The following is a 26,523-nucleotide window of genomic DNA, read 5'->3' on the forward strand; positions in this document are numbered from 1 at the left end:
TGAAGACGCTAAAAACCCCTGGTCAAGTTCTCAGTTTCCATTTCGTGTCATAGGGATTAAGGAAGTTGATAATGATTACTTTTCTTTTTGTACAGAGAATATTTTTATTATCTTTTTACTAGAGAAAGTGATTCACATGGTCACAAGGAGCTGACTTGACTTCTTCATTTATGTGCAGTTTTGATACTTGAGGTAAACCAAGTCAAATTATGTTTAGAATTTGTTACTTTTCTATGTGTTTCTATAAAAAATACTTTCATCTTTGTTATGGTAAGCTGTAAATGTTTTACATTGATGGCTATTCCAATGAAAATTCATGAGCCAGGAGCTATGCATCTTATCTGACCCTTTATAGATAAGAGCTCATGGGTCATTATCCTAATAGCCTCTCGACTTCCGTATTTTAATTTGTACAAGTGTCTCTAAATTCTGATTATACTAATACTTTCTGACTCAAGATCTATTCATAAAACTATGAACTTAAGGGCACAACACTTATTTTCTCATAAACTCCTGAGAAAACTGTGTTTCTGCCTTTCTCACCTATCATGATGAGAAGTGTCCAGTTTAGATGACTACACTGGAACACTGAACTGCTGTGTTAACAAGGACCGTCCCAGCCGAGTCCACCGTGTCCTTCTCTGCTTATGGAGTGGATGAGCTGGAGGACAAGCAGCGAGGGCTCTCTAATAGTGCATGGCCAGTGTAAGACGAGGAAGGAGCCGCACGGGAGACTCCACCGGGAGACTCAGAAGCCCTCTCTAGGCTCTCATCTCTCCTTGGTTTGGCCAGGGAAGCAGAGCTGGAGGTTTGGAGGCTTAGTTTTGTCGAAACCAGCTTGGGAAATGCAGCCACCTGGAGGTTATCAGTGAGTCCTCCCCGTCCTCTGGGCCGGCTGCCCTGGTGGAAGAGCCGTGCTGGTTGTTGCTGTTGGTGGGGACTGTTGGAGGCCTGCCAGCTGAGGGGTGATTTCCATAAGCACTGACCTCACTGCTGTGAGCTCAACTCCCTGATGGTTTTACAGTCACTTGGACTTGGACCTGCAGTTGTTGATGTGCTGTGGGGGCTTAGAGGCACACGCTGTCCTCCTCAAGCTTGGCCCTTCTCCCCACGGCAAAACCTCCTGAGTGATGGAGGCCTGAACCTTTTGTTTGGGCCTTTGTTTTTTCTTTTCTTCTCTTCTTTCACCTCCCCTCCCCTCCTCCCTTCTACTCTGTCTCTTCCCTTCCCCTCTCTTCCTCTCCCCTGTCTGATTGAATTCATACTTAAACTCTGCTGTCTGATGGATTTAGTCCTGAACTGGAAACCAAGGGAGAATGTCTTAGACTCTTTTGCTATTTTCCTTTGTGAATATTAGAAAATTATTCTGCTTCTGTGTGATCCTCGACCAGCTTTGAAAAAGGAAGAGATTATATGTTGTGTTTCTTCTTTTTTTGTTTGGTGAGGAAGATTGGCCCTGAGCTAACATCTCTGCCAGTCTTCCTCTACTTAATATGTGGGATGCTGCCACAGCGTGGCTTGATGAGTGGTGTGTAGGCCCATGCCTGGGATCCAAACCTGCAAACCCAGGGCTGCTGAGGCGGAGTGTGTGAACTTAACCACTAATGCCACTGGGCTGGCCCTTTGTTGTGTTTCTTTCAAGGTTAATATGAAAACTACAATGTGTAAAGGTAAACTGTTGTAGTGTTAATAATGCCTATCTTTTAATTTATTTGATTTTTTGAATACGTAGAATACTAATATCCTTCCAAAAGTCAAACTTACCCTAAAAGGTGTGTGCAAAGGGGTGTCTTTCCCTCTCCTACCCCTCTTCTCTGCCCCTTGTAGGGAGCTTACTTCCTTAGTTTCTAGTTGATAATTTCTTTTTCTCTTGGCAGAAATGAACATATACATATGTATTTTCTTATTTCCTAGTTTTCTTACACGAAAGATAGTAAACTCTATATGCTATTTTAGGCCTTGCCTTTTTCATTTAACAATATATCCAGGAAATTACTCAACATCAGTTCAGAGAGATGGGCCTCATTCTTTTTTCACAGCTGCATGGTACTCCATTGTGTGTATGTTTCACGGTTTATTCAACCAGTCTCCAATTTGGGGGCATTTAGGTAGTTTCCAATATTTTGTAATTAAAATGCTGCAGTGAATAATCTTATGCATGTATATTTTTGTATTGTTGGAGGTATATCTTCAGAGTAGATTCTTAAAAGTGGGATTATTGCGTCAGAAGTTATAGACGTTCTCCTGCATGGGAGTTGTGCCATTCCGAATGCCCTCTAGCAATGGACAGGTACTGGTTTTCTTGCAGCCTTCCCAACAGGATGAGTGGTCAAGCTTTTGAATCTTTGCTCATGTGCTGGGTGAGAAATGGTATCTCAGTTTTAATTTTCATTTTGCGTATTATGGAGTTGGACCTTTTTTCATATATGAAGGTCTTTCGTCATTTTTTATGAAGTGTCTGCTCTTTTGTCCATTTTTTTCCTATAGGATTTTTTGTCTTTCCCTTTAAATCTAAAAAAGTTCTTTATATATGTATATGTATAGATATATAGTAATAATATATAACCATATACATAAAATTTATGTATTTAATATTAGCCATTTATCTGTTTTATATGTTGCAAATAGTTTCTTCTAGTTTATCATCTGTCTTTTAATTTTGCTAATAGTGTGTTTTGCCATGAAAAGTTTAAAACAATTTTTTTTGTAGTCAAATTTGTCAAATTTTCTCTTAAAAATTGGATGGTTAGAAAGCCTTTTCCTATGCTTATATTATGGAGTGATACCTATTGTTTATTGAGAGCTTGCCGTGGAAAAGGTACTATGCTAAGAACTATTCATATCTTAATCATAGAAAGAGTTCTGAATTAGGAAACAGCGGCCTGGGAGACAGACCTTGGCTGAGGCCTGGCTTCAGTGCCCACGAGCTATGTGACCTTGTGCTTGTGTGTTCTGAGTTCCAGTCTCATCATCTCTAAAAAGGGGATGATAATGGCATCTACATCATAGGGCTGTTGTGAGAATTACCTGGATTAATACCTAAAAAGGGCTTTGAACAGTTCCTGACACATAGTCACTGTTGGATAAAGATTGGCTATTTAATTACCATACCCTATTTTGGTTTTAAACATAAAATTATAACCTAACACCCCATTCTTCAAATTAAGCAAAATTCTGTCATCACTTAGGTGTTGTTTCTACTTCTTTTACTGTAGGTCTTAAAGATCACCATGAAACATGTCTTGCTTTTTACATGCTTTGTTGTACTGTAGCTTAAATCAGATAACTCAGCTCTGGGGTTTTTTTGTGGAAAGGCTCGAGGATAACAGTTTGGGACATGGCAAGAGCAGATTAACTGTGATTTTAAACCATTGATGCTTATGTTTTGTTAGTCAAATATGAATAATTACTTAGAGTTATTGATGCTTCTAAAACGTGGTATTCATAAAGTAAAATTTTTTTGCTACTAGAGTTTACTAGGGAGTGAAGCCAACAATTTACAAATGACTCTGGTTGCCGGGCTCTCCATGGCCGCGCTGCGAGGCTCACGCTGTGTGCCCTCACCTGCCTGTGTGCAGTCCTGTATCTTCAGGAAAAGTTCTTGGTTATCGACAATCATTGATGATGCCTTGAGTTGGAAATGTCTTTGGCTTGTGCTTGATGTTCTTGCTTATGCTTGATGTTTGATCATGCGTACTGGCTACTTTAATTTCATTTTCAGGGGGTTAGTTCGTCGCAGGCCGTTTAGTCAATCTTTTAGTGTTTGGCCTATGATTTCTCAGTCACCGCACTTTGAGACTTGCGGGCATCGCTTTGAAAATATGAAACATCTGTCTCTTATTTGCAGCCATTTATTTGCAAATATGAAACAGCTGCTTTTCTTAAAGCAGCTACATGAGCCTTAAACGCCCTCCCCAATTTACTTCTATGGTGAGACTTCATTACTACCACGAAGTTCTCTTTTTAGTGAGAATTTGGAATTGCTGTGGTTGGCAGACTGTTGGTCTTTTGGTTTCCCTCATGTGGCCACAGACAGAACATTTTCGAGCCAGCATTGTCATAGATTATTTAGCAATTTCCCCCCTCTGTTGCTAGCTTGGAAATAGAAAGTATTTTTTCTTTCTGTTTTAGCCTTAACTTTATTTACGATACTCTAGATAGTTTTTTCCTTATTTAGCAAACAATTTTAGATGGCTCAGCATTGAAACATTTGTAGTGAAAACCACTGAATTAAATAAAACTCTGCCTTGAATTTGCTTGCTTTCGAATGGCTAGAATTCTTGTCTATGTTACAGTATTCTTCTGAATTTGCTGTAATTTGGGGATATCACAGTTCTTAATTTACACACTCTGCTTGAAAAGTCCTGGTATCTTAAGTCTCCCACGAGACTTATAGAAAGTGTTCAGTATTAACTGTGCTGTGATGCCGTCCTCCTGCCCGCTCTCTGCCGTGTGTCCCAGCGTGAACCCTGATTAGAAGCTTCCGCTCATCACAAGCTGACTGCATTGTCTATATGTTTTGGCGTCTCCAGGTTACCAGAGAGAACTTCTCTATCAGAGGGAAGACGGCTCTTTCAGTGCCTTTGGGAAGGATGACCCCTCTGGGAGCACTTGGTAAGTGTTTCTGCTGGTGGAGCAAATCCGTGTCACGGAAAGGGCTCTCGCTAGGTCATGATGGCCGTGACATTGATGGATTTGTCTCTGCGTATGGGCTCAGAGGCTGCTTTTCCCATGGCCTGGCTTTAAAAGAATACTAGCAAATCAAAGGTTTTTATTTAGAAAAGATAGATCATAAATCTTTTTTTTTTTTGGTGGGAAAAGCAGCAGTAAAAATACTTCATGATGGTGCTGTAGCTGACAGGAAAAATATGTTAGAAATACTGCATGGTTGTGACATAGTTCTTTCTTCAATCTGACGTGATCAGCATGAATTTTGTGTTAATGCAGTCAACATAGTTTCTTCAGGGTTATTTTTTATGAAAAACAGTGATGGAATTAAGAAATAAATGTGCAGAGTTTCCTCTAGAATGGAATCTCTGTGAGGCTGATTTTGGATGATTATACTCTTTCCTTGCTCTATCTTCAATTTCATACTGACTCAGAAAAAGATAGACCAGCTGTGTCAGTTGGGTTAGAGAAGGCATGCTGTGGGAACAAACAGCCCCTTGAACCTCAGTGAGGTCAACGTGTCGCTCAACAACGGGGATGCGTCCTGAGAAATGCACCGTTAGGCGACTTTGTTGTCTCAACATCATGGAGTGTACAGAAGGGAACAAAATTTGCCACCCCAAAATGTGTCTCTTTAACAGGAGGATTATTTTAGGCTTTTTTTTTAAGGAACAAAAGACTCAGAAAGTTTTTCTTGTTACTACCCCTTAACTGCCTAAAAGAATTCAGATAAAAGAACCTGTCTCAGGAAGCAGCTGTGACCTTAGCATCATATGAACTAGTGGTGGACAGGGAGGAATCTAGAAAAGCCTGTTTGTTGGGCTCCCTTCTGTGTCTTCTGTTTCTGTGTGGCCAAACACTTGTTTTCCAAATGTTTACTCCTTTTCTCCTCCCTGTGAATTGCCTTCTTCCCTTGGAAGTCCTTGACTCTCCCTGCCCCCATCATCATCTTTGTCTTTAGCTGAGGACAGTATTTAAGGTGAGGGCTTTGCCATTTTGGTGAGTTACTCAGTTTTCCCAGGTTTCTCCCATACATGTTATTAATCTTTTGTTTGCTTTTCTCCTGTTAATCTGTCTCATGTCAACTTAATTCTTAGACCAGCCGGAAGAACCCAGAAGAACCCAGAAGGGTAGAGGAGAATTTGTTCTTCTCCTGCAAACCCATGGCACAGCCTACTGCACACCTAGACTGTATGGTACTAATCTTACAGGACCCCTGTCGTGTATGCTGTTGTTGGCCGGAAGGCCATGATGCAGCACGACGGTAGCTTATTAACAACAAGGGTTTCTTTCCTGCTCGGGCTGCATTTCCATTGTGGGTCAGCAGGGGGCTCTGCAGTCTTGCTTCAGCTGCCGCCTTCTCGCCGTGACTCCAGGAGGCTCCAGGACGGCCACTGCTTGGGGAGAAGCCTGTAGGGTCCAGCACTGGCAGTTAGACTGGTCAGCCTAGGTGTAACATTTCTTTCCACTTTGTTATTGTCAGAGCTGGTCACGTGGCCATCCCTAACTTCAGGGAGGCAAGGAAGTGGATTCTTCTGCACAAAGTAAAAGAGAACTGGATATTATTGAATGTTAGTAATGTTTACCACAGTAAATCTTTTATAGGGTGGAACAGATCTGCTTCAAATTTTGTTTTGGCATAAGTCAGGATATAGATCCATAAATAGAAAGGTTTCAATGTTTTATTGTCTGATGTTCTTTTCAGCTCAATATTTAGTGTTCTGTACCAGGGATCAGCAAACTTTTTTCTGTAGTGGGTCAGATGGTAAATATGTTCAGCATTGCAGGCCATGCAGAGTCTCTGTTTCATAGTCTTCCTTCTCCCCTCCCCTTTCTCTTTTTCTGTTTCTCCCTTGAAAAGCCATTCTCAGGTGTAGGGGCGGGGGAGAGGTACATGCAACAGACACTGGGCTGTATTTGGCCCAGACAGATTTGGCCCATGGGTTGTAATTTGCTGACGCCTGTCCTACAGGAGAGAAAATATTCATTTCCTCTACTTAAAAGTACTACAGCTTGATTTCGAACTATATACACTTCATCCACAGCTTTAGGGCTGAGCAAAGTGCGTAATAGGATCTTCCTCGGTAAATACCAGAACAGTCCAAAGATGAATAACCTTTGACAGTTTATTGAACTGTCTCTGAGTGTCGAATTCTCAATCTATAAAATAATGTGGCTGGATTAGATGATTTCTAAATTCCTTTCCAAATCTGATATTTTGTGAGTTGACCTGGAATTTCTTGGCAACACTTAAATTGAAACTGTGTGCACCTGCTGGGCAGAGTTGTTCACGTTGTCCCTTTGTTGTCTTTCTTCCCTTTGTTCTTTCTTCCGTGATCCTCCCTTTGGTGAGTCTTCTGATGGGGAAAAAAGTATTGTTGTTGTTGTTGTTTTTCTTGCTAAGTGTATTTGGAGAACTTTATAAGGTGTATTTTACATAATTCTTTTCCCTTTTTCACCAAGGTTGTCAGCTTTTGTTTTAAGATGTTTTCTTGAAGCTGATCCTTACATAGATATTGATCAGAATGTGTTGCACAGAACATATACTTGGCTCAAAGGACGTCAGAAATCCAGTGGTGAATTTTGGGAGCCAGGAAGAGTGATCCATAGTGAGCTTCAAGGTGGCAGTACAAGTCCAGTAACGCTTACAGCTTATATTGTGACTTCTCTCCTGGGATATAAAAAGTATCAGGTATTTAATCTTTAATTTAATCACTCACGGGAGGGAAATCACAAGGAAGGTTGATCTTGATGGGTCAAATATGTGTCTGGAAACTTGAAGAGTTTTGCAATTTTACATCACATTTGAAGTTAGAATTTGGGCACCCTTTTGCTTTGCATTGTTTACCACATTCCAAAATAAGAGAATAAAAATATTAACCCACTTTTTCAGAGTAACTAAGAGAATTCTAAAAATGCCTTCTAGTATAAATGTTATAATACTTGCAATTGGTAAAAAAAAGTCAATATATATTTTATCCTTGAAAAGGTTTTTCAATTTCTTAGGGGATGGAAGATTCTTCAGAATTTGGGGGTACACTCAAGCAAATGCAGGTTGTGAAGGATTTTTTTATTTCTAAAATATTATGGAGCAGTTACAATGCCTGCTACTTGAGTACAGAGTACACCACACTCTGAAGAGCGTGTTAAATGGGCGTGAATGTCTGGATGAGAGTGAGTGTGCATGGAAAGTTCTGGTAATAAGCCTCATTTTGCTCTAGAGTCATCTCAGTCGTTGATGTGTTTACTGCTTAATGCTGACTGCATTTCACATGATCAGAAAAACAGCTATTATCTACGTTAAGCTCCTACTGTTTTCCTAGACCAATACTAAGGATATAGAAGATAAACTGTCACTTGAATTTAGAGCTTCAATTCCCCAGGTCAAATATGAGAAACATCTTTCTCAAGCTGTATTTTCTGCTCTCATCTGAGTTTGTGATATTCACTGGGAGAAACGCTTGCAGAAGTTCTACTTCTTATTTCTTATTCCTTCTAAGGAATGGTGCCTGTTTACTTATAAAAACTGAAAAGCAATGTTATTTTCAAAATGTATGGCAGATCTTTAAATGTCAGTGATCATCCTTGATTCCCGTTGCCTAGGACAAAGGCAGGCACTGACTCTGACCCTGAAATTATTTTTTGAATAAATGTTTGGGAATACTTTTTATTTAAATAAGTGGTAGTGGGTCATTTTGAATTGTAAAATATGTATTTTTTTCTTTCAAGCCTAATATTGATGTGCAAGAGTCTATCAACTTTCTGGAGTCTGAATTCAACAGAGGAATTTCAGACAATTACACTCTAGCCCTTATTACTCATGCGCTGTCATCCGTGAGGAGCCCCAAAGCCAAGGAGGCTTTGGATATGCTGACTTGGAGAGCAGAACGAGAAGGTAATGCGTGGGATCCGTTTGGGATTGTTCAGTGTTATGCATTATGAGATGTATAAACTATGTGAGAAAGTTTTGTAAACTAGATTTGAAGTTGGTCACATTTACATCCTGTGAGAGGGATGAAAAACGGAACGCAGATGAGATCAAGGCGGGTCTGACATGGCTGTGCTGTTTCCACTCTCTAGAGAACTTCGGGGCTCCTGTGTTTCCTTCTTTCAGATATGCTCTTCCCTGTTTTAGTTGCCCTTTGAATTCTCTGACACATTTCTGGTTTGGTGGCCTCGAGTGGTCGTTACGACCTTGGGTTGTGGTGAGTCTTGGGTTCAAATTCTGATTCTGCTACTTGCCTTTATGACCTTCAGTGTCCCTTCCTGTAAAATGGGAACATTTATTTTAGGGTGCCATGAGGACTGAATGAGAGAATGTGCAGTCCCTGCCACATAGCAAGTCTTCAAAAATGTGGGCTGAAATGCAAATGCCAAAAAATGCTGTTAGTGAGTTGTGTGTATGATTTTGTTTTTGTTTCCTTTTTTGAATGGGGCTGCTTTTGGGCTACAACAGGACAAAAAGCACAGGTGTTGTTACTTTGCAAATGGCCTCTGCAGGCAGGGATCCAGGGTGTGTGCGTGTGTGTGTGTGTGTGCGTGCGTGTGTATGAATGAGAGAGAGATGGGATGGGTGGGCAGAAATAATTTTAGGTAATGTCCATTGATTCTAAGCTCTGTTAATTCAAGAAGGAATAACTGTAGGAAGTAAACAGAAACTTCTGAGACTGTAAAAAATATCACTATTAGCAGTAACTTAAAGATTGAGTTATTACCTTATTACCTGTGCAGTGCTGGGGACCTGAAGACTGTTGCATAGAGACTGAAGTAGTCCTTGACGTTACTTCCTCTCTGCTTGGCTAAGTGGTACTCATTTCCCCTCCACCCAAGTGCAGTCATCATCTACATAGTGATATTTAGATGCTGGCCCTCTGGGGGCCAGCAGGACTATTTCTAGGAAGATTGTTGAGTTGGCCAGCGTCCCTCATTTTTTCTTGGGGACGTGAATTTTGAACTTATAACACCAACTTTCAGATAATGAAAAAAAGACAGGTTTCCTGGAATATTAGAGTTGGTTAATGGCAGATTCCAAGACCCGAGTTCTTTCCGATGTGTCCTAAAATATTTTTGGGATGGTCTGGTCAGAAAAGTTATGTATATTATCTTCTGGAATATAGTATGTTTTTTCCTTTTATTTATAGCTGTTTAGGCTTGTGCTGAACATATGGAATTTCTCTTGGGAAAATAGTTTCATCAGAACATCTTCAAATATAAGCAATAGGGAAAGGACGAGAAATTGTAAGTTGCAATAGTTTAAAAAGTGACAGATAAGCACATGTTTATTTGTGTGTGTGAATATACATGTATTTGCTTGGCGTAAATATTCAAACATATAGAAATACATATTTTTATGCTAGTCAAGTAGAACTTTGGACCAGTGTAGGAATATTCAATTGTAATTGCTCTGTAATTGCTCAGAATGTTGTTGCTTTCTCTTGCAGGAGACACGCAGTTCTGGGTGTCATCAGTGTCCAGACTTTCTGAGTCCTGGCAGCCAAGCTCCCTGGATATTGAAGTCGCTGCCTATGCCCTGCTCTCACACTTCCTGCAGGGCCAGCTTTCTGCGGGAGTCCCAGTTATGAGGTGGCTGAGCAGGCAGAGGAATCGCTTGGGAGGTTTTGTGTCTACCCAGGTGAGTGAGGAGAGTTTTTAATTTTTAATCTATATACATATATATATATATTTTAGGAAGTATGTGATTGCTTTTTTTCATGGCTTCGTAAAATTGCTTGGCAGTTTAAAAGTTTAGTAACATAAGTCAAAGGTTTAAGTTACTAATGTTGGTTTTTCTCATCATCAATTATAAACACCTATGTGCTATTGATATGGAATACATTAGTCCCCTGTCTATCGCAGCCGTTTTCCTTCAGTGGTAACTAGTAGAGTAGATGCTCAGTTCCATTCAGCAGATGTTTTCCGAGCCTCTCCTGTACTCTGGGTCAAGGAGATTCAAAGATGAATGAAGGAGAGCTCCACTCACAAGGAAGGTGTATGAAAGTGTAGCGGGTGTCCTACTGTTACTAAATGTGCTCTTTGGAGACCTTGATAGACACTTATATGCACAAATGTTTTTCTTTCCTCAACAGGACACCATTGTGGCCTTGAAGGCCCTGTCTGAATTTGCAGCCCTGATGAACACAGAAAGGACAAATATCCAAGTGACTGTGATGGGGCCCACTTCACCAAGTCCTGTAAAGTTTCTTATTGACACACAGAACCGCTTTCTCCTCCAGACGGCAGAGGTGTGGACAAGGGGGTGGTTATTTACAGTTCCGTGTAGATGATTCCTTGTGCTGGAATACTGCTTTATTTCCATTCAGTTGACTTCAGCAAGGACTTGTTCCCAGAGCCCCGTGAAGAGACTGGGAGGAAGGTGTGCCCTCCTTTGGTTGAATTTGCTGAGCTGAGGAAGGGAGGAAGGGATGGAAACTTTGCAAAAGGAGAAAACAGAGCACTACCATATTGGGAAAGGAGTGAACACCCACCAAGTCCCTGTTCTTTGCAGGCATTGTGCCAGATTTCTTCACATGTGCTAGTGCATTTGTTTCTCAAACCAACACTGAGAGGGAAGTACTTTCATCCCATTGTACATGTGATGAAACTGAGGCTGAGAGAGGTGAAGTAACTTGCTCAGGATCATGTGACTGTAACATTAGAGCTTGGCTTTGACCCAGGCTTTCAGAGCGTGTGCCGTTGTCAGCTGCACCACATGTCCTGAGGAGAACTGATAGAACCGGCAGTGGAATTCTTACTGCAAAAGGGAATAAAGGACCACGCTAGACCCTAACTTTATTCCCTTGGTTAACCTTGTGGGAAGTTGAGGGTAATGGATGGAACTGAGAGCTTCAAGGCTAGAACTGAGGAAGAGGAGTGGTGGCAGAGGAAGAAGGAGGAATAGTGTTCACCATGGTCAGTGATGGCGTGCCACTGTATTCTCAGGAAGGCCGGAGGACTAGGTGCGCCCAAGGGAGGCTGGAGGAGGGAGCTGACTTTTCCTTCTTTCTTTCATGCTTCAGCCCTGGCAGAAGGGCAGACCTGTTCACAGCACTAATGCGCCTTGCCGAAAGCAGGGGTGGGGTGGCCTTGAGGGTGTGCATCCTCCCCTCTAGCTCTCTTGCCTGGTGGATGCGTAGCTTTTGACATGTGAGGCCATGTAAACTTCTTGGAGCTTTCCACAGATCGCTTGCTTCTGATGCGGGATAACACTGACCTCTGTGCTGTTTGGAAGGACCTAGATATGGAAAGTCAGCTTTACTCATTTTTTTTCCACCTTTATTCAGCTTGCTGCGGTACAGCCAACTACAGTTAATATTTCCGCAAAGGGTCTTGGATTTGCTGTTTGTCAGGTATGTAATAATGATTATTTTTGTTTAGTTAAATGTGACTTGCTATAATAATTCTTCGGTTTGGGGCACTGCTAAGTCTTTAGCTTAGATAACATGTAAAATTCTTAACTATTTATTTCTATGACTTAGGCAAGATAAATCACTCTCTTTAATAAGGAGTATCAGAGATGTTACTAGCTAGTGAGTAGGCAGCAACTATGTGGATTGATAATCTATTGGAAAAGTATTTCTTGAGTATTATATGCTTTTTGAAGTGATGATTAAACTCTTCTAATAGGATTCATGTGAATTGTTGAGAACTTCCACCTTTTTTGTGAAAATACAGCTCAGAAATTGTAATGCTGGTAGAGTTTCCTCTATGACTTGATAAACAAATATGCATTTTACTTACAACTTCTTAATATTCATCTAACATTATAAAAGTCAACAACATATTACATGTAATTGACTTGAAGATAGGATATGTGTTCCTTTAATGTAAAGTCTTATATAATAGTAAATAACACAATTAAAGCCTGGTATGTTCTGTGTTCTGGTACTGGAAGAAAATACAAAGAAATCTATTGTTATGGTGCCATAGGGCTAGAATAAAATGGAAATAATATGTAAAATACTCAACGGCATAGTTATTATACTAAGCAATACATGAAAATCCTAGGGACTTAAAATCATCTTGTTAGAAACCCAAAATAATATGTGATAGGACCAAAAATGATTGTGTGCTTGGTTAGGAAAAAAAAATCCAAGCAAATCTGAAAGATTTACTGAGAAAGTAAAAAAATGGCTATTATAGAGAACAGGTACTTTTTCAAAAACCAGTGCAGCTGTCGAGTCGAGAGAACAGGTATGCTTGATGGTCAGCTGTAATTTGGAAACTTCCAAATATTGTAAGGTTATGTGATACTCAAAACACAGTAACTGTTTTTTAACAATCAAGGAAAAATGACCACAGTTAAAAGGAATGGTATTCAATCAAAAGGACAGAAAGAGAAAAGAGTGAATAATTTGTATTGGTCTTTAATAACAAAGGCCATGCGGAAATTCTCATTCCTAAGCCATCTTTCAGAGAAAACAGTAAATCCAAAAGTAAATACACAGGATAGTTCAGATACAACTGAAAAATTATGTATACTTAAATCACTAAATTGGTTGAAATTCATTCTTGATAAACCAAATGTAGATAAATGACTGAAGGCCAATGATTTTTATATGAAGTTTGAAGGAAACAGCAGTAAGTGTAGTATCTCCTGGTCATAATGTTCACCAGTCCTGTATCTGCATTAACTTGCAGAAAACAAAAGGTAGGGACCAATAGGTGCTTCTCATGGTGGAAAGAACATTGCAAAAAAGTTGGTCACCCAGGAAGAGGTATCGAGATTTCCTTTAGCTGATATTTTTGTCAGTGTTCTGGAAAATGGAGGGCAAAGAAAACTCTCTGGTATGAGGTAAATGTTAACCTCTTTTGGATAATAAGAAGCGAAGCTGTTGGAAATGAACTGCAACATCTCCTGAAGCTCTCAGTGAGCAGTCGAGCTTTGCTGCGGGCCCAGTGTAAACCCGAATACTTTGTTATGGGTGGGTATCACTGTGACCCAGGGCGAATCCAGTGGTCCTTGTTTGTCTCCTGATGACGTTGTCTCTAAGGACAATTGCGCCACTGGAAAGGGGATGATGAACATTACAGAGACCGTTTCTCCAATTGCGTGAAACTTCTTCAGCTGCTCAGGAATGTTCTGTAATTTTAATTGTTTAAAAAAGAGTCAGAAAATATTCTGAGTGAGATAACCAGAAGACTGAGGGGGTGAAGGATTGTATAAGCTTGGTGTGGCAGGATAAGAAGTCAGAAGTCTTAGGTTTGAAAGATGAAGGCTTAGAGAGAGGAGTTTTTAAAAGCATGTAAATCCACGATGACTCCTAGATGTTTAGTTCTGAGAGGTGTGTGTGTGTGTGTATAAGTGACTTAAGTCTAAGTGAAAGAAAGTCCAATGTTGTGTGGCAGTAGTTAGGCCTATGAACCTTGGTATCAAAAAAAGTAGAAGAGGTGTAACTTTAAATAGATTCCAATCCAGCTTGGCATGAGGCAGGCCTGGGAAGTTTTGAGTACGTTCCTGAGCTTCTGATCTTAGGATCCCTTTGAGGAAAACACTGGTCCCCGCATTCCTCAGTGTCCCCGAGCACCTTTCTCATTGGTGGTGGGAACAGAGTATATGCTGAAAAAGACCCAATTGACTTGAAATCCATCATTTATTTTATCTTCTTTGAAAAACGTTGTATGATCAAGAAGAAGCCTTAGCAGTTGAACAGGTTTCTGTTCAACCAAAACTGTTTTAGTTTTGATTTATCTACTGAGTTTCTAAGTTTCCAGTTTCTGAACAATCACTCCAGTTGGGCAGCAGAGCATGGAAATTAGTGGATGCTCTCAAGAAAGTTGGCAATAGTTGCACTTTTTTCCCTGAAGAGAATGTTTTACATTATTTGAAAAAATGACACTCGTGAATATCATCCACGATGGTCTGATACTTGTTTTGGATATTACATAACAATTTTCTTAATTTTTAAAATCATTGTTTATAAACTTTTGTAACAGTATTTGTTAATAATGATACTTTGTTAGCAAGTAAAACTAATTTCTTCTAGGTTAAAGATTGCAAGTCTAGTTGGATATATGCCAAAGAGAATCATTACCTAATATTTAGAATGCATAATGATGTCAACTTATTGCTAGTAATTTATTGCTAATTTATTATTTATGATAATTTTTTATTTATTGCAGCTTAATATTATTTATAATGTGAAAGATTCAGGGTCTTCCAGAAGTCAAAAATCTATCCAAAATCAAGAAGCCTTTGATTTAGATGTTGCTGTAAAAGATAATAAGGATGATCTCAATCACCTGAATTTGAATGTGTGCACAAGGTTTGTATCTAAGTCTCTCTTCCTCCTCTCTACTTAAAAAAAAACAGATTTGACGGGGCTGGTCCTGTGGCCGAGTGGTTAAGTTTGCGCACTCCGCTGCAGGCGGCCCAGTGTTTCGTTGGTTCAAATCCTGGGCGCGGACATGGCACCGCTCATCAAGCCACGCTGAGGCAGCGTCCCACATGCCACAACTAGAAGGACCCACAACGAAGAATATACAACTATGTACTGGGGGACTTTGGGGAGAAAAAGGAAAAGAAATAAAATCTTTAAAAAAAATATATATGTAACTGTATATGATATATATTTAACTATATATTATATAAACTATTTATGTAATATATATACACAACTATATAGTTATCAAACTATATCAGTAATAAGTTGCATTTAATAAAGATTTCAGTTATGCATTACACTCAGGTTACAAACTAGAAATAGTGCTAATAATATTTAAGCAGTTCTCAACATGTCCAAATTACTTACAAGTTTTCCTTGTATTTATAACAAGTTTAAATAGAAAAATTTAATAAAGCTCAGGACTAATTTATGAAAACTTTAACCAATCATGTTTAATATTCAAAATTTGGTTACTTCTTGTTTTTAGTCATTTTTCTGTTAAATAATTATTCCAGGTTCATATTTAACCTTTAGTGTCATGCGTTTAATGTAAAACTTCATAAAAACATGCAAGTTCAATGAAAAGGATAGTTTTTAAAATTGTTTAATTTTATTGAGGTCATAATATTTTATGAGATTGTGAAATTTCAGGTGTACATTATTATTTGTCAGTCACCATATATTTATGGCCCTTTACCCTTATGCCCACCCCCAACCCCCTTCTCCTCTGGTAAACTGTTCTTTTTGTCCAGGTATTTGTTTATCTTCCACATATGAGTGAAATCATATGATGTTTGTGTTTCTCTGTCTGGCTTATTTCACTTAACATAATACCCTCAAGGTCTGTCCATGTTGTTGCAAATGGGACAAATTTGTCTTTTTTATGGCTGAGTAGTATTCCATTGTGTGTATGTACCACATCTTCTTTATCCATTCATCAGTCGATGGGCACTAGGGTTGCTCCCACATCTTGGCTATTGTGAATAATGCTGCAATGAACATAGGGGTGCATAAGTCTCTTTGGATCATTGATTTCAAGTTCTTTTGGATAAATACCCAGTAGTAGCTTAGCTGGATTGTATGGTATTTCTATTTTAAATTTTTTGAGAAATCTCCATACTGTTTCCCATAGTGGCTGCATCAGTTTGCATTCCTACAGCAGTGTATGAGGGATCCCTTTTCTCTAGATCCTCTCCAACATTTGTTGTTTTTAGTCTTGGTAATTATAGCCATTCTAACAGATGTAAGGTAATGTGTCATTGTAGTTTTGATTTGCATTTCCCTCACGATTGGTGATGTTGAACATCTTTTCATGTGCCTGCTGGCCATCTGTATATCTTCTTTGGAAAGAATATCTGTTTGTCTGTTCATATCCTCTGCTCATTTTTTGATTGGGTTGTTTGTTTTTTTGTTGTTGAATTGTATGAGTTCCTTATATATTTTGGAGATTAATTCCTTGTTGGAAATATGGTTTGCAAATATTTTCTCCCAGTCGGTAGACTGTCTTTGTGTTTTGTTCCTGGTTTCCTTTGCCTTGCAGAAGCTCTTTAGTCTGATGAGGTCCCATTTGTTTAATTTTTCTTTTGTTTCCCTTCGCCGAGTAGACATGGTATTCGAAAAGATGCTTCTGAGAAGAGTGTCAAAGAGTGTACTGCCTATATTTTTTTCCGGGAGTTTTATGATTTCAGGTCTTACCTTCAAGTCTTTAATCCATTTGGAATTAATTTTTGACGAAACGTAATTGTCTACTTTCATTCTTTTGCATGTGGCTGTCCAGTATTCCCAACACTATTTATTGTTTATTGAAGAGACTTTCCTTTCTCCATTGCATGTTCTTAGCTCATTTGTCAAAGATTAGCTGTCTGTAGACGTGTGGTTTTATTTCTGGGCTTTCAGTTCTGTTCCACTGATTTGGGTGTCTGTTTTTCTGTCAGTTTCGTATTGTTTTGATTACTGTAGCTTTGTTTTGGAGTTAGAGATTGTGATGCCTCCAGCTTTGTTCTTTTTCCTCAGAATTGCTTTAGCTATTCGAGGTCTTTTGTTGCCCCATATGAATTTTAGGATTCTTTGTTCTATTTCTGGGAAGAGTGTCATTAGGACTCTGATTGGGATTGCATTGAATCTGTAGATTGGTTTAGGTAGTATGGACATTTTAACTATGTTTATTCTTCCAATCTTTGAGCATGGAATATCTTTCCATTTCTTTATGTCATCATCGATCTCTTTCAATAATCTCTTATAGTTTTCATTGTATAGGTCTTTCACCTCCTTGGTTAAATTTATTCCTAGAAATTTTATTCTTTTTGTTGTGATTGTAGATGGGATTATATTCTTGAGTTCTCTTTCTGTTAGTTTGTTATTCGATTATAGAAACGGAACTGATTTTTGTAAGTTGATTTTGTACCCTGCAACTTTGTTGTAGTTGTTGATTATTTCTAATAGTTTTCTGATAGATTCTTTAGGGTTTTCTATATAGAAAATCACGTCATCTGTGAACAGTAAGAGATTCACTTCTTCATTGCCAATTTGGATAACTTTTCTTTCTTTTTGTTGCTTAATTGCTCTGGCCAAAACCTCCAGTACTATGTTGAATAAGAGTGGTGAGAGTGGGCATCCTTGTCTTGTTCCTGTTCTCAGAGGGATGGTGTTCAGTTTTTCTCTGTTGAGTTTGATGTTGGCTGTGGGTTTGTAATATATGGGCTTTATTTTGTTGAGGTACTTTCCTTTTATACCCATTTTATTGAGAGGTTTTTGTTAATCATAAATGGCTGTTGGATCTTGTCAAATGCTTTCTCTACATCTATTGAGATGATCATGTGTTTTTTATGCCTCATTTTGTTGATGTGGTGTATTACATTGATTGATTTGCGGATGTTGAACTATTGCTGTGTCCCTGGTATAAATCCCATTTGATCATGGTGTATGATCCTTTTAACTTATTGCTGTTTTCGGTTTGCCAATACTTTGTTGAGAATTTTTGCATCTATGTTCATCAGCAATATTGGCCTGTAATTTTCCTTCTTTGTCTTGTCTTATTTTGTTATCAGGATGATGTTGGTCTCGTAAAATGTGTTAGGAAGTGTTCCATCTTCTTCAACTTTTTGGAATAGTTTGAGGAGGATAGATATTAAACCTTCTTTGAATGTTTGGTAGAATTCTCCAGACAAACCATGTGGTCCTGGACTTTTATTTTTTGATTACTGTTTCAATCTCTTTATTTGTGATTGGTCTGTTCAGATTCTCTATTTCTTCTTGATTCAGTTTTGAGAGGTTGTATGAGTCTAAGAATTTATCCATTTCTTCTAGATTATCCAATGTTGGCATATAGTTTTTCATAGTATTCTCTTACAATCCTTTGTATTTCTGTTCTATCTGTGTCTAGTTTCTTCTCTTTAATTTCTAATTTTATTTATTTGAGCCTTCTCTATTTTTTTCTTAGTGAGTCTGGCTAAGGGTTTCTCACTTTTGTTTATCTTCTCAAAGAGCCAGCTCTTAGTTTCATTGATCCTTTCTCTGTTTTTTTTTTTTCTTTTGGTTTCAGTTTCATTGATTTCTGCTCTAATTTTCACTATTTCCTTCCTTCTGCTGACTTGGGGCTTTGTTTGTTCTTTTTCTAGTTCTATTAGGTGTAATTTAATATTACTTATTTGAGATTTTTCTTGTTTTTTAAGGTGGGCCTGTATTGCTATGAATTTGCCTCTTAGGGCCAATTTTGCCACATCCATATGAATTGGTGTGGTGTATTTTCATTTTCATTTGTCTCCAGATATTTTTTGATTTCTCCTATAATTTCTTCAATGATCCCTTGGTTGTTCAGTAGCGTATTGTTTAGTTTCCACATTCTTGTCACTTTCCTAGCTTTTTCCTCTTAGTTGATTTTTAGTTTCATAGCATTATGGTGAGAAAAGATGCTTGATAGGATTTCAATCCTCTTAAATTTATTGAGGCTTGCCTTATTTCCTAACATATGTTCTATCTTTGAGAATGTTCCATGTGCACTTGAGAAGAATGAGTATTCTTCTGTTTTTGCATGGAGTGTTCTATCTCTATCTATTAAACCCATCTGGTCTGGTTTTTTGTTTAATTCCACTATTTCCTTGTTGACTTTCTGTCTGGGTGATCTATCCATTGATGTAAGTGGGATGTTAAGGTCCCCTACTATTATTGTGTTACTGTTAATATCTCCTTTTAGGTCTGTTAATAGTAGCTTTATGTACTTTGGTGCTACTGTGTTGGGTGCATATATATTTATAAGTGTTATGTCCTCTTCGTGGAATGTCCCTTTTATCATTATATACTGACCCTTTTTATCTTGCATTGCCTTTTTTATCCTCAAGTCTACTTTGTTGAAGTCTGACAACACCTGCTTTCTTTTGTTTGCCATTAGCCTGGAGTATTGTATTCCATCCTTTCATTCTGAGCCTGTGTTTATCTTTAGTGCTGAGATGTGTTTCCTGGAGGCAGCATATTTTTGGGCCTTGTTTCTTATTCTGTCTAGCTACTCTGTGTCTTTTGTTTGGATAATTCAATCCATTTACATTTAGAGTGATTATTGATATATGAGGGCTTAATGCTGCAATTTTATCACTTGTTTCCCAGTTGTTCTGTATTTCCCTTGTTTCTCGTCCCATGTATTTTGGACTGCCAGTTTAGTTCAGTGGTTTTCTATGATGGTTTTCTCAGTTTTCTCTTCATTTATCCTTTGTGTCTCTGTTCTGATTTTTTGTTTAGTGGTTACTGTGAGGTTTGTATAAAAGATCTCATAGATGAGACTGTCCATTTTCTGATAAGCTCTTATTTCCTTAGCCTAAGCAGATTCCATCCCTTTCTTCTTCCCCATCTTTGTTATTGTTGTCATAACTTGTTCTGTTTTGTATTGTGAGTTTGTGGTTAAAATGAAGTGATTATAGTTATTCTTGATGTTTTTCTTCCCTTTATCATTAATGTTATAATTAAGTGTTTGCTAACTTGTTCTGATAGAGAACTGCAATTTTCTGATTTTATCTGCCTGCTCATCACCTTCAGGTTTTGTAAACCCTTTCTTTTTTTTTTCAGGTATGAGGGCCTTCTTGATTATTTCCTGTAAGGGGACATTTTGTGGTGATGAACTCCCTCAGCTTTTGTTTATCTGGGAAAGTTTTTATTTCTCCATCATATCTGAAGGATATTTTCACTGGAGAGAGTATTCTCAGCTGGATGTTTTTGTCTTTCAGAATTTTGAATATATCATTCCACTCCCTCCTAGCCTGTAAGGTTTCTGCTGAGAAATTTGCTGACAGCTGATGGGGGTTCCTTTGTAGGCTATTTTCTTCTGCCTTGCTGCCCTTAATATTTTTCTTTGTCATTGACTTTTTTAAAAAAAATTTTTATTGAGTTAATGAGAGGTTACAATCTTGTGAAATTTCAGTTGTACGTAATTGTTTGTCAGTCGTGTTGTAGGTGCACCCCTTCACCCTTTGTGCCTGCCCTCCACCCCCCTTTCCCCTGGTAGCCACTAATCTGTTCTCTTTGTCTACATTTTTAAATTCCTCATATGAGTGGAGTCATATAGAGATTGTCCTTCTCTATCTGGGTTATTTCATTTAACGTAATTCCCTCAAGGTCCATCCGTGTCATTGCAAATGGGACGATTTTGTTCTTTTTTATGGCTGAGTAGTTTTCCATTGTATATATATACCACATCTTCTTTATCCAGTCATCTGTTGATGGGCACTTAGATTGCTTCCATGTCTTGGCTATTGTAAATAATGCTGCAATGAGCATTGGGGTGCATGGGACTTTTGGGATTGCTGACTTCAAGCTCTTTGGATAGATACCCAGTAGTGGGATAGCTGGGTTATAGGGTATTTCTATTTTAAATTTTTTGAGAAATCTCCATACTGTTTTCTATAGTGGCTGCACCAGTTCGCATTCCCACCAGCAGTGTATGAGGGTTCCTTTTTCTCCACAACCTCTCCAACATTTGTTACTATTAGTTTTAGATATTTTTGTCATTCTAATGGGTGTAAGGTGATATCTTAGTGTAGTTTTGATTTGCATTTCCCTGATGATCAGCAATGATGAGCATCTTTTCATGTGCCTATTGGCCATCCGTATATCTTCTTTGGAGAAACGTCTATTCATGTCTCCAGTCCATTTTTTGATCAGGTTGTTTGATTTTTTTGTTGTTGAGTTGTGTGAGTTCTTTATATATTATGGATATTAAGCCTTTGTTGGATGTATGACTTGCAAATATTTTTTCCCAGTTAGTTGGTTGTTTTTTTGTTTCAATCCTGTTTTCATTTGCCTTGAAGAAGCTCTTTAGTCTGATGAAGTCCCATTTATTTATTCTTTCTATTGTTTCCCTTGTCTGAGAAGACATGGTGTCTGAAAAGATCCTTTTAATACTGATGTCAAAGAGTGTACTGCCTATATTTTCTTCTAGAAGCCTTATGGTTTCAGGTCTCACCTTTAGGTCTTTGATCCATTTTGAGTTTATTTTGGTGAATGGTGGGAAAGAAAGGTCAATTTTCATTCTTTTACATGTGGCGTTCCAGTTTTCCCAGCACCGTTTGTTGAAAAGACTTTCTTTTCTCCATTGTATGCCCTCAGCTCCTTTGTCGAAGATAAGCTGTCCATAGATGTGTGGTTTTATTTCTGGGCTTTCAATTCTGTTCCATTGATCTGTGCCCCTGTTTGTGTACCAGTACCGAGCTGTTTTGATTACTGTAGCTTTGTAATATGTTTTGAAGTCAGGGATTGTGATGCCTCCAGCTTTGTTCTTTTTTTTCAGGATTGCTTTAGCAATTCGGGGTCTTTTGTTGCCCCATATGAATTTTAGGATTCTTTGTTCTATTTCTGTAAAGAATGTCATTGAGATTCTGATTGGGATGGCATTGAACCTATAGATTGCTTTAGGTAGAATGGACATTTTACCTATGTTTACTCTTCTAATCCATGTACATGGAATGTCTTTCCATCTCTTTATGTCATCATCCATTTCTTTCAGAAAAGCTTTGTTATTTTCGTTGTATAGGTCTTTCACTTCCTTAGTTAAATTCACCCTGAAGTATTTTATTCTTTTTGTTGCAATTGTGAATGGTATTGTCTTCTTGAGTTCTTTTTCTGTTAGTTCGTTATTAGAGTATAGAAATGCTACTGATTTGTGTAAATTGACTTTGTACCCTGCAACTTTGCTGTAGTTGTTGATTACTTCTAAAAGTTTTCCAGTGGATTCTTTGGGGTTTTCTATGTATAAGATCATGTCGTCTGTAAACAGCGAGCGTTTCACTTCTTCCCTCCCTATTTGGATTCCTTTTATTCCTTTTTCTTGCCTAATTTCTCTGGCCAAAACTTCCAGTACTATGTTAAATAAGAGTGGTGATAGAGGGAATCCTTGTCTTGTTCCTGTTTTCAGGGGGATGGCACTTAGTTCTTGCCCATTGAGTATGATGTTGGCTGTGGGTTTGTCATAATTGGCCTTTATTATGTTGAGGTAGTTCCCTTCTATCCCCATTTTGTTGGGAGTTTTTATTATAAATTGCTGTTGGATCTTGTCAAATGCTTTCTCTGCATCTATTGAGATGATCATGTGGTTTTTATTCCTCAGTTTGTTGATGTGGTGTATCACGTTGATTGATTTGCGGATGTTGAACCATCCGTGTCTCCCTGGTATGAATCCCACCTGATCATGATGTATGATCCTATTGATGAATTGCTGAATTTGGGTTGCCAATATTTTGTTGAGAATTTTTCCATCTATGTTCATCAGCAATATTGGCCTGTAGTTCTCTTTTTTCGTGCTGTCCTTGTCAGGCTTTGGTATCAGTGTGATGTTGGCCTCATAGAATGTGTTAGGAAGTGTTCCATCCTCCCTAATTTTTTAGAATAGCTTGAAAAGAGTAGGTATTAAATCCTCTCTGAAAGTATGGTAGAATTCCCCAGGAAAGCCATCTGGTCCTGGGGTTTTATTCTTTGGGATGTTTTTGATTGCTGTTTCAATCTCTTTCCTTGTGATTGGTCTGTCCAAATTGTCTGCCTCTTCTTGAGTGACCTTTGGGAGATTGTAGGAGTCCAAGAATTTATCCATTTCCTCTAGGTTATCCATTTTGTTGGCATATATTTTTTCGTAGTATTCTCTTATAATCCGTTGTATTTCTGCAGAGTCTGTTGTTATTTCTCCTCTTTCATTTCTGATTTTGTTTATTTGAGCTTTCTCTCTTTTTTTCTTTGTAAGTCTGGCTAGGGGTTTGTCAATTTTATTTATCTTCTCAAGGAACCAGCTGTTTGTTTCATCGATCCTTTCTACTGCCTTTTTTGTTTCAGTAGCATTTATTTCTGCTCTGATGTTTATTATTTCTCTCCTTCTGCTGACTTTGGGCTTTGTTTGTTCTTCTTTCTCTAATTCAGTTAGGTGTAGGTTAAGATTGCTGATTTGGGATTTTTCTTGTTTGTTAAGATGTGTCTGTATTGCGATGAATTTTCCTCTTAATACAGCTTTTGCTGTATCCCATATAAGTTGATATGGCATGTTATCATTTTCATTTGTCTCCAGGTATTTTTTGATTTCTTCTTTAATTTCTTCAGTTATCCATTGCTTGTTGAATAGCATATTGTTTAGTCTCCACATCCTTGTGCCTTTCTCAGCTTTTGTCTTGTAATTAATTTCTAGCTTTATAGCATTATGATTGGAGAAGATGCTTGTTATTATTTCAATTTTTTTAAATTTCTAGAGGCTTGCCTTGTTTCCCAACATATGGTCTCTTGTTGAGAATGTTCCATGCGCACTTGAGAAGAATGTGTATTCTGCTGTTTTTGAATGGAGTGTTCTATATATGTCTATTAAGTCCAGCTGTTTTAGCTTTTTGTTTAGCTCCACTGTTTCCTTGTTGACTTTCTGTCTGGATGATCTGTCCATTGATGTGAGTGGGGTGTTGAGGTCCCCTACTATTATTGTGTTATTTTTGATATCTTCTTTTAGGTTTGCTAATAGTTTCTTTATAAACTTTGGTGCTCCTGTGTTGGGTACATAGATATTTGTAAGCGTTATTCTTCTTAATGAAGTGTCCCTTTGATCATTCTATAATGTCCCTCTATGTCTCTCTTTACCTGCCTTATTTTGAAATCTGTTTTGTCTGATGTAAGTGTTGTGACACCTGCTTTCTTTTGTTTGCTATTAGCTTAGAGTATTGTCTTCCACTCCTTCACTCTGAGCCTGTGTTTGTCCTTGGGGCTGAGGTGTGTTTCCTGGAGGCAACAAATTGTTGGATCTTGTTCTTTAATCCATTTTGCCACTCTGTGTCCTTTTATTGTGGAGTTCAATCCGTTTACATTGAGGGTGAGTATGGATGCATGAGGGCTTAATGCTGTCATTCTGTTGCTCATTATCTGGTTTTGATGCGTTACCTTTGTTTCTCATCCTGTGTGTTTTATCCTACCCATTGACTTCTGCAATTTCTTATGCTGGGTTTCTTAGATTTTTCCTTATTTATGTTTTGTGTCTCTGTTCTGTTTTTTAGTTTGGTGGCTACCCTGAAGTTTGTGTTCAGAATCTTTTGTATAACATAGTCTATTTTCTGGTGGGCTCTTACTTCCTTAGCCTAGACTGATTCAGTCTCTTTCCTCTTCTGCTCCCAAATTGTTATTTTCATCTCTGATTCCAACTCGTGCTGTGAGTTTGTGGTTACAGTGATAAGATTGTCTTTGCTTTGGTGATTTCCTTCCCTTTATCCTAGTGCTATAGTTGAATATTTGCTATGCTATTCTGATTCTATCTGTTTGTCTCCTTACTCTGTGTTTTGTGACCCCTTTCTCCCTCTTTTTCTTTTTTCAGGTATGAGAGCCTTCTTGAGGATTTCTTGTGGGGGAGGGGGGTGGGTCTTGTGCCTACGAAGTCCCTTAGCTTTTGTTTGTCTGGAAAAGATTTAATTTCTCCCTCATATCTGAAGGATATTTTTGCTGGATAGAGTATTCTTGGCTGAAGATTTTTATCTTTTAAAGTTTTGAATGTGTCATTCCATTCTCTCCTAGCTTGTAATCTTTGTAGGTTATTTTCTTCTGCCTTGCTGCCCTGAGTATTCTTTCTTTTTCATTCATTTTTGCCATTTTTACTACTATATGCCTTGCAGTAGGTCTTTTTAAATTGACAAATCTAGAAGATCTGAAAGCTTCCTCCACACACATTTCTCCCTCAATCCCTAGATTTGGGAAATTCTCTTCTATTATTTCTTTGAGCATGCTTTCTGCTCCATTTTCCTTTTCCACGCCCTCAGGGATTCTGATAATTCTTCAGTTGGATTTTCTGATTGAGTCTGCTAATTCTCGGAGATTTTTTTCAGTTTTTTTTAATCCTTAGTTCTCTTTCTTCCTCTTTCTGGAGGCATTCAACCTGTCTATCTTCAATTATGCTAATTTGCTCCTCTATGGTATCTACATGGGCATTCAGGGAGACCGTATTGTGTTTTATCTGATCCATTGTATTTTTCATCTCTAGTATTTCTAATTGATTCTTTTTTGTAGTTTCAATCTCTTTTGTGAAGTAACTCCAGAACTCGTTGACTTGTTTCTCTATATTTCCCTTTACCTCACTGAGTTTTTTGATGACAGCTACTCTGAATTCGTCACTTAGTTTACCTATTTCCAAGTCCTCAGGACATTCTTCTGTGTTTTAATTGTTTCCTTTTGGACTGGAGCTTTTATATATTGCTGGATGGTTTTGAAAAAGGCAAAGAAGTGTCTTATGCATCTGTGAGAGAGATTGGACCTCTCAGGGAGGTCAGGTGAAGACACAGATGAGGAAAATGAGGGGAAAGTAGGATTCAGACTATGAAGGAGCCACATTATTTATAGGGGCTCATGTAAGGATGCAGGATTCCAAATGTTAATCCTACATCAGAAATCAGATGGGCAATAGACTTTTATAGGTAGAGGAGTATCTATCTATCTATCTATCTATCTATCTATCTATCTATCCATCCATCCATCATCTTATTTTCTTTTTTTGGAGGACCTGGAGAAGGGAAATCATGTAGGTAACCATTGACAAAGCTATCATTTATTATGTTCAAAAGCCTTACTTTACATGCTTTCTTTAAGTCATTATTTCAGCTTTTTGTGTCCCTGAATGACTTTCACATGGCAAAGTCATGTAAGGGTCACAGTTTTATAAATAGGATTTACATGCTGCTACTAGTTTTCTGAGAAAAATCTGGTATGAAATACAAATAACATTTTAAGTGAATTTTTTCAGTGGCACGTTATAAAAAGAGTAACTGATATTTGAGGCACTTTATTCCCGTCAATAGGGTCCCACCCCTTACTCACCTTAGACAAGGTTTTTAGTGTGGCATGGTGATTTATCAAATTCTGCCAGTGACCAGTGGAAGACCAGGTCAACCAGGGCACTTTTGATGATGTACTGAAAGTCATCATATTTAAGCAGATTGGCTGTTTTTCTCACCTGTAGTTTTTGCTCAGATTCAAACCCCTCTCATTT

At 38.2% G+C, this 26,523-nt stretch overlaps 1 protein-coding gene across 12 annotated transcripts in view; it reads left to right on the forward strand.

The window, feature by feature from the left end:
• The window catches only part of CD109 (CD109 molecule), a 195,056-nt gene that overhangs the window by 159,568 nt on the left and 8,965 nt on the right, over nt 1-26,523 (forward strand). For all 12 annotated transcript variants that reach the window (XM_070558933.1, XM_070558934.1, XM_070558935.1 and 9 more), the window contains 7 exons: nt 4,533-4,614; nt 7,132-7,360; nt 8,398-8,563; nt 10,110-10,300; nt 10,755-10,910; nt 11,949-12,014; nt 14,788-14,930. In XM_070558933.1, coding sequence (XP_070415034.1) covers nt 4,533-4,614; nt 7,132-7,360; nt 8,398-8,563; nt 10,110-10,300; nt 10,755-10,910; nt 11,949-12,014; nt 14,788-14,930 — 1,033 coding nt within the window. The remainder of the gene's footprint in view (nt 1-4,532; nt 4,615-7,131; nt 7,361-8,397; nt 8,564-10,109; nt 10,301-10,754; nt 10,911-11,948; nt 12,015-14,787; nt 14,931-26,523) is intronic.

This window comes from Equus przewalskii, chromosome 9 (genome assembly GCF_037783145.1).
Source record: "Equus przewalskii isolate Varuska chromosome 9, EquPr2, whole genome shotgun sequence".
NCBI lineage: Eukaryota > Metazoa > Chordata > Mammalia > Perissodactyla > Equidae > Equus > Equus przewalskii.